Below are 12654 nucleotides of genomic sequence, written 5' to 3'. Positions count from 1 at the left end.
GAACAGGCTAGGTGCTATTACGCTTTTACCCAAGTTCCTCTTTTCCCATTAATGGTTAGAAGCAACTTATAAAATCCAATAGGTTTTCAAACTCAAAATTTGTAGTAGAGTCAACAGAAGCTAAAGGAATAGCAAATCAACAATTCTTTCTTTTTTTTAAGTGTATTTATTTATTTTGAGAGGGGGAGTTGGGGGAGGGGCAGAGAGCGAGGGAGAGTGAGAATCCCAAGCAGGCTCCGTGCCTGACTCGGGGCTCAATCTCAAACTGTGAGATCATGACCTGAGCTGAAATCAAGGGTCAGATGCTTGACCCACTGAGTCACCCAGGGGCCCCAGCAATTCTTAAAACAACTTTCTCCTGAAAAGACTAAAAGCAGCCCAACTGTGTGTGTGTGTGTGTGTGTTTAATGTTTATTTATTTTTGACAGAGAGAGAGAGAAAGAGAGAGAGAGAGAGAGAGAGAGAGGGAGGGAGAATGAGAGGGGGAGAGGCAGAGAGAGAGGGAGACACAGAATGGGAAGCAGGCTCCAGGCTCTGAGCTGTCAGCACAAAGCCTGACATGAGACTCGAATCCAGGAGCTGGGAGATCATGTCCTTAGCCGAAGTCAGATGCTGAACCGACTGAGCCTCCCAGACGCCCCAAGGAGCCCAACTGTTTTAATAGAATTTTCTCTTGAGTGTAAGGATAATGGGAAATTATTGTCCTTATATACTTATTCCTGTTTTCCATGTTTATAGTCGTGGATTATTTTTCTAATCTGAAGAGAAAAATTGTAACTGCTTTGGCTGGTTATCTTTTCCCTCATCCTACACTGTGCTCTGTGTAGACACAGATCTACAGTTCAACTTCCTATTTGTATTCAACTTCCTCATTAACTTCTTCACAGCCTGGCATTCTGTACCACTTGCAAAAGTATAAAAAACAGAGCCCACTCCGTAGGACTCTTGCTCCAGAGGTAAATAAAATGCTTTATGGGAGTCTACATCTTTTACCAACAAAGGAATAAAGTCACCAGATATCTGTATTCGTATACATCAGAGTTTTTCAGACCCTTCCAGCCTATGAAGATGGAAGAGGGGAAGAAGTTGCTCTTCTGAGGGCTAAGGATTGGGTCCTCTCATTTTAAAGAGCCAGTCAAGCCAAATGATGTCAGCCAAATGGATTTTCCATTCCTTGGCGATGACCTAATTACTTCACCATACTCCTTAACCGCCCATTCAAATGACTTCAGGCCTTCCCTGCTCATTAGGAGCTGCATTCTCTCCTCTAAATACCCTTATCATTTCTTCTAGGGACCCACCTAACCTACTTTTCTCCATAATTAGCAAGACAACATTTAAATTCCACGCCCACCATGGAGAAAACTGGTAACTCACAGACACAGAAAAATGGCTGATATGCATTAAAAATTCACCTCCACTGAATTGCAAAGAAAAACAATAATGCAACTCCTTTGCTCTTTAATTCAAATTGCTTAAAAAATTTTTGTTTTAATGTTTGTTTATTTTTGAGAGAAAGAGAGAGAGAGAGAGGGAGACAGTGTGCGAGCAGGGGAGGGGCAGAAAGAGAGGGAGACACAGAATGGGAAGCAGGCTCCAGGCTCTGAGCTGTCAGCACAGAGCCCGATGTGGGGCTTGAACTCACGGACAGTGAGATCATGACCTGAGCCGAAGTCGGACGCTTAAATGACTGAGCCACCCAGGCACCCCTAATTCAAATAGCTTTTAAAAGGAAACACACAGAGGATTCTGTGTCTCCTTCTCTCTCTGACCCTCCTCCCCTGCTTGTGCTCTGTCTCACTCTGTCTCTCAAAAATAAATAAATGTTAAAGTCAACATTTAGTTTAAAAAAAAAAAAAAGAAACACACAGGAATATCCATGGTTAGCAGAGCTCGATAGCCTTCCCACTGCATCTTTGAAAGTGGAGATGACTTTCTCATCTGCATGAACATAGTAGAAATTTTGAGGTGTGCAAATAGTCTCGAAGAGCCTTTCAAATATATTCAAGCCTTTGGGGATAACCTATACCAAAGAGAACTCAGCTTCACCTTCAGGCAGAGGCTTCCATAGGTAGTGATTTGGGATCCAGTATTGTTGACAAGTTACGTTTCTCAGTGGTGTTGATGGGATTCAGAACAGCCTGCCCCAAATATGCCTCTTGGGCATATTGATTATTTTGAATTAAGATTGAAAAAAGGTAGTTCAAGAGGAATGCACTGACTCTCCTTTTTCCCCTGAAAGCAGAAGATAAATCTCTCATGCGAAAGTTACCCTCCTTGTACCAGGAGAAGGGGAGACATTCTTATCACCAGAGATAAGGAATTGAGGGCCAAGAGGGAAGGCCATATAAGCAAACCTTCTATCTTTGTCACTAATTTCCTACCCCAGCCCAAACTTCATCTTCTGAATTCTTCACGCATTCATTATTTCTTTGTCTAAAAGATATAAAAGCTGCCTCCGTGGGTCACTTCTTTGAGTATCACATTTCTATGAGCTCCCACACCTCTGAAATTAAATTTGTTTTTCTCCTTGTTCATCTCTCTTACGTCAATTTAATTATTAGACCAGCCAAAGCACCTAGAAGGGAAGAGGGGAAAGTTTTCCTCTCTCCTGCAGTGTCGCTGGTATATTTTCATCCCAGAAGTTTTCCTTTCCTGTCACCATCCTGTCATGGACTTCTGCAAACACTGGAGAAATTTTGAAGTTTGAGGTTTTCCTCATTCGCGGGTATTTTTGTGAAACTAAATTGGCATACAGGAACACAACAGTTACAGAAATGGCTAGAAGCCCTTCAACAAACCCAAACACCTTCACCTTCATTTTCCCCATCATCTCTTTTTATTTTTCCCTTGCTGGACTTCATACCGTTGCTGACGTCAGTCTTCACGTTTATCCTGAGATTGTTGGGAAATCTACTCCCACTTGTGATTTTGAGCAAGAAGAGAAATGGTGCCACTCACTGAAGGGGATCAACCGCAAGTCTGCAGCTCCTCTCTTACAAGGAAGGCGGGGAGCAGATCTGAGAACATGAGCCACTGGGGCCAACAGAGCAAGAGCGGGGCAGTGTTGACTACCTTCGTCCAGGTCAACCTCCAGTGAAGACCCTGACGAATCTGTCACAGCTGCCCATTCCAGGGGGTCTTCCCATGTGGGGGGTCGTTTATCCACCTTGCAGCCCTTTTACTCCAGAGAGGGCCACCATCACAATCACTGATGTCATCTCTGAATACAAGGGACAGTATATTTCTTCAACTTTGGGCAGTTTCAGCTGTGGTAAGGCAGGTCACTGTTGACATTAACATTGACAGCATCCAGAATTGCTCAATAGCAGCGTTTATCTTTATTTAAAAATAAATATCAAGGAGGGGGTGCCTGGGTGGCTCAGTCGGTGTAACGTCTTACTTCAGCTCAGGTCATGATCTCGTGGTCCGTGAGTTCGAGCCCCACCTCAGGCTCTGTGCTGACAGTTTGGAGCCTGGAGCCTGCTTCACATTCTGTGTCTCCCTCTCTCTCTGCCCTTCCCCCGCTCATGCTCTGTCTCTGCTCTGTCTCTCTCTCAAAAATGAATAAACATTAAAAAAAATTTTTTTTTAAATAAATAAATAAACATCAAGGGGTTACCTGGATGCATCCGACTTCAGCTCAGGTCATGATCTCACGGTTCATGAGTTCGAGCCCCACAACGGGCTCTGTGTTGTCAGTTCAGAGCCTGGAGCCTGCTTCAGATTCTGTTTCCCTCTTTCTCGACCCCCTCCCCCACTCATGCGCATGCGCGCGCGCGCGCGCGCTCTCTCTCTCTCTCTCTCTCTCTCAAATAAACACTAAAAAAATAAATAAATAAAAATAAAAAATAAAAATCAGGAATTCATAGAACTTCCGGACTGGAGGCAGTGTTGCAGATTATTCAGACCAACTCATTCAATTCACAGGGAACACTGACAATGAACTGTAACTAATATTCTTTCACATTCTGGTCTCCATTTTCTCACTGACAACTGGTGAGGTAAGCATCGACATTATACCCATTTGGCACACCAGTAGGCACCAATGGAAGCCCACATGTACACTGACTTGCCTGGTAGCCAATAATGAGTTAATGGTAGCGTTGCTTCTCAAGTCTAATTCTTCTGACTCCATGGGTCTTCCTCCAGGAATATTCTCTTCCCCTACCTTTTCCTGTTGAGTCCTTCCAACCCATCAGGTCCCCATGGGGCTCTACTTCCCTGGTGTCCCTTCCCTATTCTCCCCAGTCTGGGTTAGAAGAACTTCCACCTTCCGTATAGGAGTTTGTACCCTTCTAATTGCTTGTTTGCTCCACCATTAGCCCATGGAAGGTCCTTCTGTCTACTGATCACTGTATTTTCAGCACCTACCTTATAGTAGACACTCATCATTGAATTAAGTCTGGTGTCTCCTTTTCCCTCTACACAGACTATGGCAGGGGGTGGGGACGGGGCTTCAATGCAGGCTTCCATGTGCTTTTTTACAGCCTGTGAGCTAAGAATGGTTTTACATTCTTAAGCTGTTGCAAGAAAATCTGAAGAAAAAACTGCTTTGTGATGGATGGACATGATAGGAAGTTCACCTTTTAGGGTCCATCAGCAGAGTTTTATTGGAACTCATACATACTCGTTTGTTCACAGATTGGCTCTGGCTGCCTTCCCGTTGCAAGCACAGAGTTGACTGGTTGTAACACAAGCCATCTGACCACCAATGCCTAAGACACTTACTCTCTGGCTTTTGACCAGAAAAAGTTTGCTGATCCCTCCCCTGTTAATTACTGACGTCTCTAGAAGTCGTATTTTTTTCACGTCAAGATGATTTTTGTGGACTTCGTACAATTTTACAACTTTTGGATTACTTCCCTTGCTTTACTCTTTTTCCTTGTGAATGCTAGAATAACATCATATTTAATAGCAGGGCACGGGTTTTCAAGAGAGGCTTATGTGGCTGTGCTGGTTCCTCGCTGGGTGACCTTGAGCAAGCTGCTTTACCTTTCTGTTTCAGTTTTAGCCTCTGTAAAATAAAGACGATACCAGTAGGGGGTTTTTTTGTGAGTTAATGAGTTCATAAGTGGCATGCACTTTGTGCAGACTCTGACACATGAAAAATATTCTCAAACTGCTGGTTATTATTATCTGCATATGGTCACTTTTAAAGTCTCCCAGCACCCCTAGGGAATGGGAAATTCGTAGGACAGCACTCTGCCTGACTCTGTCGTTCACAGACATCGACAAGATGTGGTGTTACCACACAATGGCCCTGTACCATGTAGCTTGACATGTCTTTCCTTTCCTCTCCGTTGTTGAAAATCTCGTGAATGAGGGGCGCCTGGCTGGCTCGGTCGGTTAAGTGGCCGACTTCGGCTCAGGTCATGATCTCGCGGTCCGTGAGTTCGAGCCCCCCGTCGGACTCTGTGCTGACAGCTCAGAGCCTGGAGTCTGTTTCAGATTCTGTGTCTCCCTCTCTCTGACCCTCCCCTGTTCATGCTCTGTCTCTCTCTGTCTCAAAAATAAATAAAACGTTAAAAAAAAAATTTAGAAAATCTCGTGAATGAGAGGACAAAAGAATTTTCAGGCCATTATAGCATTGCGTTTCCCGTTAGAGTGGGCATAACTTGGAGGAAAGAACATGTCTTCAAATACATAGGAACAGTGCTCAATGGGGCATCGGCGGGGCTCTGGAAAGCGTGTCCCCCTCAAGGTCTCAGTCCCACCAGCCAGCCAAGGGGTCCAGAATGCTATTGAAGAGGTCTCATTAGGAAGCCCATGATTTAAGTGATTTCGCCAAGAAGGGTGACACAGTTTTCCTTTCTCCATCTCATTAAGCCATTAGCAACCAATGCCACTCAACAGAGGGTCTGAGAAAATGGGACAAGCGGCAGGTTGGCTTAGCTAGAAGAAAAGCAAGCGAGCTCTGGGGTGTGGGGTGCTATCGGGCATCCTTCATAGTGTGCTGGCAGGAAGGGAAGGCAGGAGGGAATACGAAAGCAGGAAGATGAAGTCTGGGGTCATGCACCATCACTTACGTTATCATGTTCGGAATTAGAGATGCCTTAAACACGCAGTCTTCCCCTAACGTCCTAGGCCCGCTCGCCTCAAAATTCAAGTTTCGTCGTAATTATTTTCGTGTCGTTTGACTATTACATTTTCAATTCTAGTCCTTTCTAGGAAAGATAAACAGCTACAGAAGAGAATAGGAAGGAAGGTAGGGTCATCTTATCCCATGCTGCCACTTTACACGGGAAAGCAAGGTGCCGTCCTGAGAAAGAAAGGGACCTGCCTCAATTCACAGGGCTATCGAACGTCGGCCCCAAGAGTGCCAGCTGGCCAATGCAGTCAGCCACTTTCCAAAGTGTTTCCTTCCTCTGTCCGACAGAGAAGACTTCAGAAAACAATATTTCACAAGCGCTTGCCTATCCCAGCTCACCCCCCAACGGAAAGACAATTGAACAAGGGCTGAGATGATCTTCATAAGATTTGTTCTTATATTCAGTTTCTACCCTCAGAACCCAAGCCAAAGGTAACATTTGTGCTTTTATTTTTTTTTTTAATTTTTTTTTTAACGTTTATTTATTTTTGAGACACAGAGAGACAGAGCATGAACAGGGGAGGGTCAGAGAGAGGGAGACACGGAATCTGAAACAGACTCCAGGCTCCGAGCTGTCAGCACAGAGCCCGACATGGGGCTTGAATCAACGAACTGCGAGATCATGACCCAAGCCTAAGTCGGCGCTCAACTGACCGAGCCACCCAGGTGCCCAATCTTGTCAGTAGAATATTTCTGGTAAAAACAAGAATGAACCCAGCACATGAGCCCACTTGCAAGCATACGTTTGATGTCTCCACTATGAGGTCACTGCGGATCTTTTCACCCCTCCTCCCTCCATCACCAGCACTCCGTCCTTCCACGGCTGACAAATGCTTGCATTTCTGTCTGATCGGCTGGAACAGGTGTGCCTGCTGCCCCAGGAAAATCTGACACAGAATCGTTTTCTAACCCCTAGTACTGAGGTCTGAAACCTGTAAGATTCAAATTCTGTCCCTAGTCACTGACGTTGACGACTCGCCAAATCATTTTCCTTCGCGATATAAAAACACACAACATAAAACTTCCTTTCTTCGCCACCTTTAAGCACACAGTACAGAGCGTGAACCATACATCTATTGTGCAACAAAGGTCTAGAACTTTCATCTTACGTAACTGAAACTCTGTACCCACGGAACACTTTCCAAATCGCCCCCTCCCCCCCACCGCCTCTGGTAACCACATTCTGCTTTTTGTTTCTATGAATGTGACTACTTTAGACACCGCATGTAAGCGATATCTCGCAGTCTCTGTCTTCTTGTGACTGACTTTTTTTCATCAGGTAATGTTCGCCGAAACGTTTTAGCAGGCACCGCTCTATCCAGCAATCACCAGGTGAGGGCCTGGTGCTGGTGAATGTTCCCGGGAATTACTATCATACTAGAGAGTAAAACAACAAACAGAGTAGTTTGTATTTATACAGTGTTTTCACATGTATTATGCCATTGTATCATTTCAAGCAGGGTATCTCGGTCTCAGCTCTGTTGACGTTTGGGGCTGGATAATTCTATGTTGTGGGGGGCTGTCCTATACACTGCAGGAAGTTTAGCAAAAAGATTCCGGCCCATCCATTCTGTGTCTCCCTCTCTCTCTGTGCCTCCCCTGCTCATTCTCTCTCTCTCTCTCAAAAATAAATAAACATTAGGAAAAAAAGAAAAAAAAAAAGAAGAGCCACCCGGGTGGCTCAGTCGGTTAAGCAAACGACTTTGGCTCAGGTCACGAACTCATGGTTCCTGGGTTAAGCCCCGCATCGGGCTCTGTGCTGACGGCTCAGAGCCTGGAGCCCTGCTTCAGATTCTGTGTCTCCCTCTCTCCCTGTTCCTCCCCTGCTCATTCTCTGTCTCTCTCTGTCTCTCAAAAATAAATAAACACTTAAAAAACTTTTTTTTTTTAAAAATTCTGGTCCATCCACTAGATACAAGTAGCACACCCCCAGCTGTGATAACCAAAGATATTCCTAGACATTGCCAGATGTCCCCTGTGAGGCAACCTTGGACAAGTAAGCTAATTTCTTTCTTTCTTTCTTTCTTTCTTTCTTTCTTTCTTTCTTTCTTTCTTTAATGTTTATTCATTTTTGAGAGGGAGAGAGAGAGAGAGAGAGTAAGTCGGGGAGGGGCAGAAAGAGAGGGAGACACAGAATGGAAAGCAGGCTCCAGGCTCTGAGCCGTCAGCACAGAGCCCGACCTGGGGCTCGAACTCACCAGCTGTGAAATTATGACCTGAGCCGACGTCGGACGCTCAACCGACCGAGTCACCCACACACCCCCAGTAAGCTAATTCCTAAAAGCCATGAAATGGAGCTAATGTTACCTACTTCACGAGATTCGTATAATGACTAGTCAATACTGAATGAAGCCACCTGGCAAGCAGCAAACACCTAAGAAATGAGTCATCATTTAATAACAATGTTATATAAAAGAGATAAAAATGATTAGCCAGATATTGATTATGACTCATTAATATGACATTGGACAATAGAAGTTCACTGGACGGGAACTGCCATGTTTTTACTCTACATCTAATTGGGCTCTATTTCTAATTTGCTGTGTGATGTTGGCAAAATCACTCAGTCCCTCTGGGTCTCAATCCCACCTCCTGTTAATGAGATTAGATAAACTTGCCCCGTGTCCTTCATAAGATTATAATGAGATTAAAACTGTATACGAAAAGGAAGGTACTTTGAAAGTTTAAACTTATTACAAATACAGGTCATTGCCATTACGATGTGTTTTTTGTAGTGTTTTTAAGGCAATGTTGTGCGCACCCCATAGAATGCCCCCATTTGAAGTTTGCACTTCAGTGGTTTTTACTATATTTACAAGGTCAGACAACCTTCACCGCTATCTGATTCGATAACATTTTTATTATCTCCCAGAGAAATCATACGCCTATTAACAGTCACTGCTCTAACCTTCCCCCAACTCAGAGCCCAGCAACCACTAATCTACTTCCTGATTCTATAGATTTGCTTATTCTCAAGGTGTCATACAAAGGGAGTATGATATAAAATTGAATGTGTGTAATTTTACGATCATTTATGCAAGAATATTTAGTTCGATTTATTGGATGCCTTCTCCACACCAGGGATTGAGCTCAATAGGTTCTCAGTGCTTGGGAGACAGGGGTGAGGGATAGATTCTTTCTAGACACACACACACACACACACACACACACACACGTACATTGGTTTGTGAATAGTGGTCATCTCTAAGTTATAGGATTACAGGTTTTTTTCAATATACAAACATAGTTTATTTGAAATAAACAAAAATGCTTACACAGCTCACCAGGTCCCTTGGAAACAAACTTGTTTGACTGTATTACTGAGCAAAAACAAAGCTGAAACACAAACACCCTTCTTTTTTGACATGTATTTGGATAGGTAGGTAAGCCACTGCTTGTATTTTTAAAAAACTGAGCTTCCCTTAAGGCCGGGTCATAGAAGTGTAAACAATGTAAATGAATCCACCATGACCAGCTGTCATAGCATATCTATGTCACCTGTGTATTCTGAGATCACACATACACCTGCCAGTATACCCGGGAAGGGTTGCTGTATCACAGTTACATTTAAGTTCTTGGCAGGGCAGGAAGGAGGAAGAGTAACTTGGAACAAGTTTTACATCCTCTTTAGAACAAATCACTTGTATTCCCTTAAATAACAGGTTACAAGAGAAAGCCTGGAGCATATCCTTTTCACTTGGCTTTGTTTTTGGTTTTTGTGATTTACGTAGTTGTTTGAAGCATCTGCCTGTAGTACAATCCCGCCACAAAGTATTAAAGCACAAGATACTGTCAGTGCTTCAACATCTGCATTTTTCAAGTTTTATACTGTACTACATCCCTAGTATGTCAGCAGCTCTTGAATAATAAAATAATAATAATAATAATAAATGGGTAAAACTCTTCTAAAAATGCAGATGTCTATAACTATAATGGTACCAGGTGGGAAGGAGACAATGAGAGAAGAGAAAAAAGCAAACATGTTCACGCACAGGGAATGTGGTTCAAGTCCTTGGATTTAAAACAACTTCTCCAGAGAAGCTGGCTATAATGGAATTTCCAGAAAACTTCGTCTGCCCCCACAAAAGGACCTGAAAAGCCCAATCCAAACTATTGAAAAGTAGTTATGAGATGCTGTAAATGATGATCAAAGCAGTCAGAGGGAGAAGGATGAATGTGTCTTCCATTGTAGCATAGCCTTTAAAAAAAATTTTTTTTTTAATGTTTATTGTTGAGAGACGGAGAGAGACAGAGAATGAGCGTGGGAGGGGCAGAGAGACAGGGAGACACAGAATCCAAAGCAGGCTCCAGGCTCTGAGCCATCAGCACAGAGCACTCGGGGCTTGAACTCACAAACTACGAGATCGTGACCTGAGCTGAAGTCGGACTCCCCGTAGCCTCTTTAGCTGTTGGTGGATCAGAAGAAAGCACTGAAGTACCGGAATTGCTTTGAAGGATAGGGGTAGAAAAATGGCGAGCTTGTTAACTGTCAACTTCAATAACAGGGCTTCATGGCTAGGAAAATTTTCTAAACAGTAAAATGACTCCAGTATAGCTCTGTCTCTCTCCATTGTTAAACGTGACAGAATTAAAAAAAACAAGTACAAGTGGATATAGTGAAAACCGAAAATTACAAGGCAGAGAACACAAAAGAATCAAGATGATGCTGTAACGTTCAACAGTATTCCAGGAAGCTAGAAAACCTGTTAACTTTGAAAGCCCTAGCAAAATATCATTCTTGTTTATAAATCACTTATTATCCTAGGACTGCATGTTGAATCCTTTCTTTCCACTGACTGAAGAATCCTACATTCAGCCTTTAAGCATTCTGCATTTCTTTGCCAGTCCTGTAGCTGAGGATCTCGTTCCAGTCGATTTCGGTGCGGGTAGCCGGCTCAAGGCCTTGAATGCGGCGTCTGACGTTGTTTTGATAGTTTTCACTAATTGCTGTCTGACGTTCATTTTCTGCATGCTCTATGATTTGAAGAAACTCCTTGGCAGTTCGGACTTCATTCGAAACAGTTCCTGCATCCTGTACATCTTCCTGACTAACCGACTGAACATTGCCATCTTGGTCACAGTGAACCTGAATCTTAAGTACTCCGACCACCTGGGCTGTAGGTGGTGTGGTGGCAAACTTCCGCTCTAATCTCCAACGACCATTCCAGAAGTTTTTAGGCTGCAACTGGTGGCTTTCAATACAGGCAATAATGGTCTGTTGCCCATCTATAGTTTTAGCACAAACAGTACGGAAGCCGTTGGGGTAATGATCTTTCACGTAGGCCCTGAAAGCACCGTCAGAGGGTTCTCTCCAAGACTTCAGACCTCCATCCGCGTCCTCTGGCTGGGAGGTCACTTGCTTCTTTCTGTAAATGATCGAGCTTAAAGGAAATTTTGGTTCTCAGGTCTAAAAATCTGCTATTACCCAGCTCACCATGTTCTGTAATTAAGACCTGATCTTCATACCCTTCTATCTTCACAGGAGTAAACTGATCCATGTTATACCGAGCAAATGCATGCGCTGCCCCTTCCCTGAGGAGATTGTCATTATTAGGTAGTAGCCGGACATCGTTGAACACTTCATTAAATTCCCCTGGTGGTGCGTGAGTGATGAATTTAGCAGCTATGAGTACCTTCTCCACATCCAACGTCCGATCCTTGAAGTCGGCCATCTTGGACTGCTCTGGCCCAGCCAGGCCAGGATTATGGATTATTTTTGTTACTTTCACTCTATTCCAGAGTATGCGTTGCTTTTATTCAGGGGGAAGCATTTTGTTTCATCTCATTTTTAAGAGGTAAATACTGGAATCCAGAAATATCAAAGTGGAGGTGAGTTTCGCGGAGCACTAAGTGTGGGCCTCCTGTTTCAAAATGACTGTGGATCTGAAATTCCTAAGAGAACTACCCAGAGACTTCTGGTGGCATATATCAATGAGAAGAAAAAGAAATAGTATCTGATTTTTTTATTAAGCTCTTTTCTGTGTCCTGGATAATTTGATTCAGTTTAATGAAATTAAGAGATTAGTCAGGAAGAAATAAAACACTGTCTTTCTTTCTACATAGTCTTTCCAGAGCCGAGAAAGATTGCTGGGGTGGGGGAGGGTGGGTAGAAGCATTCATTTCCTTTAGTTCTTCCATCTGCTCTCTCCTTGACTTTGACCTCTGGGCCACTGAGTGCGGCATGCAGGCCGCCTGTTATATCCTTCCTGGCCAAATGCTTATAGAGTGGAACCCTGGACTGATTAATGAAAACAGTGCTCAAGATCAATGCTTGTTCTATTTTGTTCTGCTGTCTTATATTTCAAATTTAAATGCCTAAAAGTTATTTATCAACTTTTATTGTGGATTACTTCTGCAAAAACAGGTGATTTGAGACATGCTAACTCCCCTTCTCCAAGACTAACAATTCTAACAAATTCTGAGATGCCAGGGGTCCTGTGTGGCTCAGTTGATTAAACGTCCTCAGGTCATGGCCTCATGGTTTGTGAGTTCAAGCCCTGTATCCGGCTCTGTGCCCACAGCTCAGAGCCTGGAGCCTGCTTCTGATTCTGTGTCTCCCTCTC

The 12654-nt window shown here is 43.6% G+C and overlaps 1 protein-coding gene across 1 annotated transcript; it reads right to left on the bottom strand.

The window, feature by feature from the left end:
* Positions 1–10910: 10910 nt before the first annotated feature.
* LOC106971988 (F-actin-capping protein subunit alpha-1-like) lies at positions 10911–11779 on the bottom strand. Its single transcript, XM_015068885.3, is given in 2 exon segments — positions 10911–11441; positions 11443–11779. Coding segments are annotated over 2 exon segments (852 nt in total). The 5' UTR covers positions 11764–11779.
* Between the last annotated feature and the right edge of the window lie 875 nt (positions 11780–12654).

The sequence above is a fragment of the Acinonyx jubatus genome, chromosome B2, assembly GCF_027475565.1.
Source record: "Acinonyx jubatus isolate Ajub_Pintada_27869175 chromosome B2, VMU_Ajub_asm_v1.0, whole genome shotgun sequence".
Taxonomy (NCBI): domain Eukaryota; kingdom Metazoa; phylum Chordata; class Mammalia; order Carnivora; family Felidae; genus Acinonyx; species Acinonyx jubatus.
This window is presented reverse-complemented; position numbering and strand designations above follow the sequence as displayed.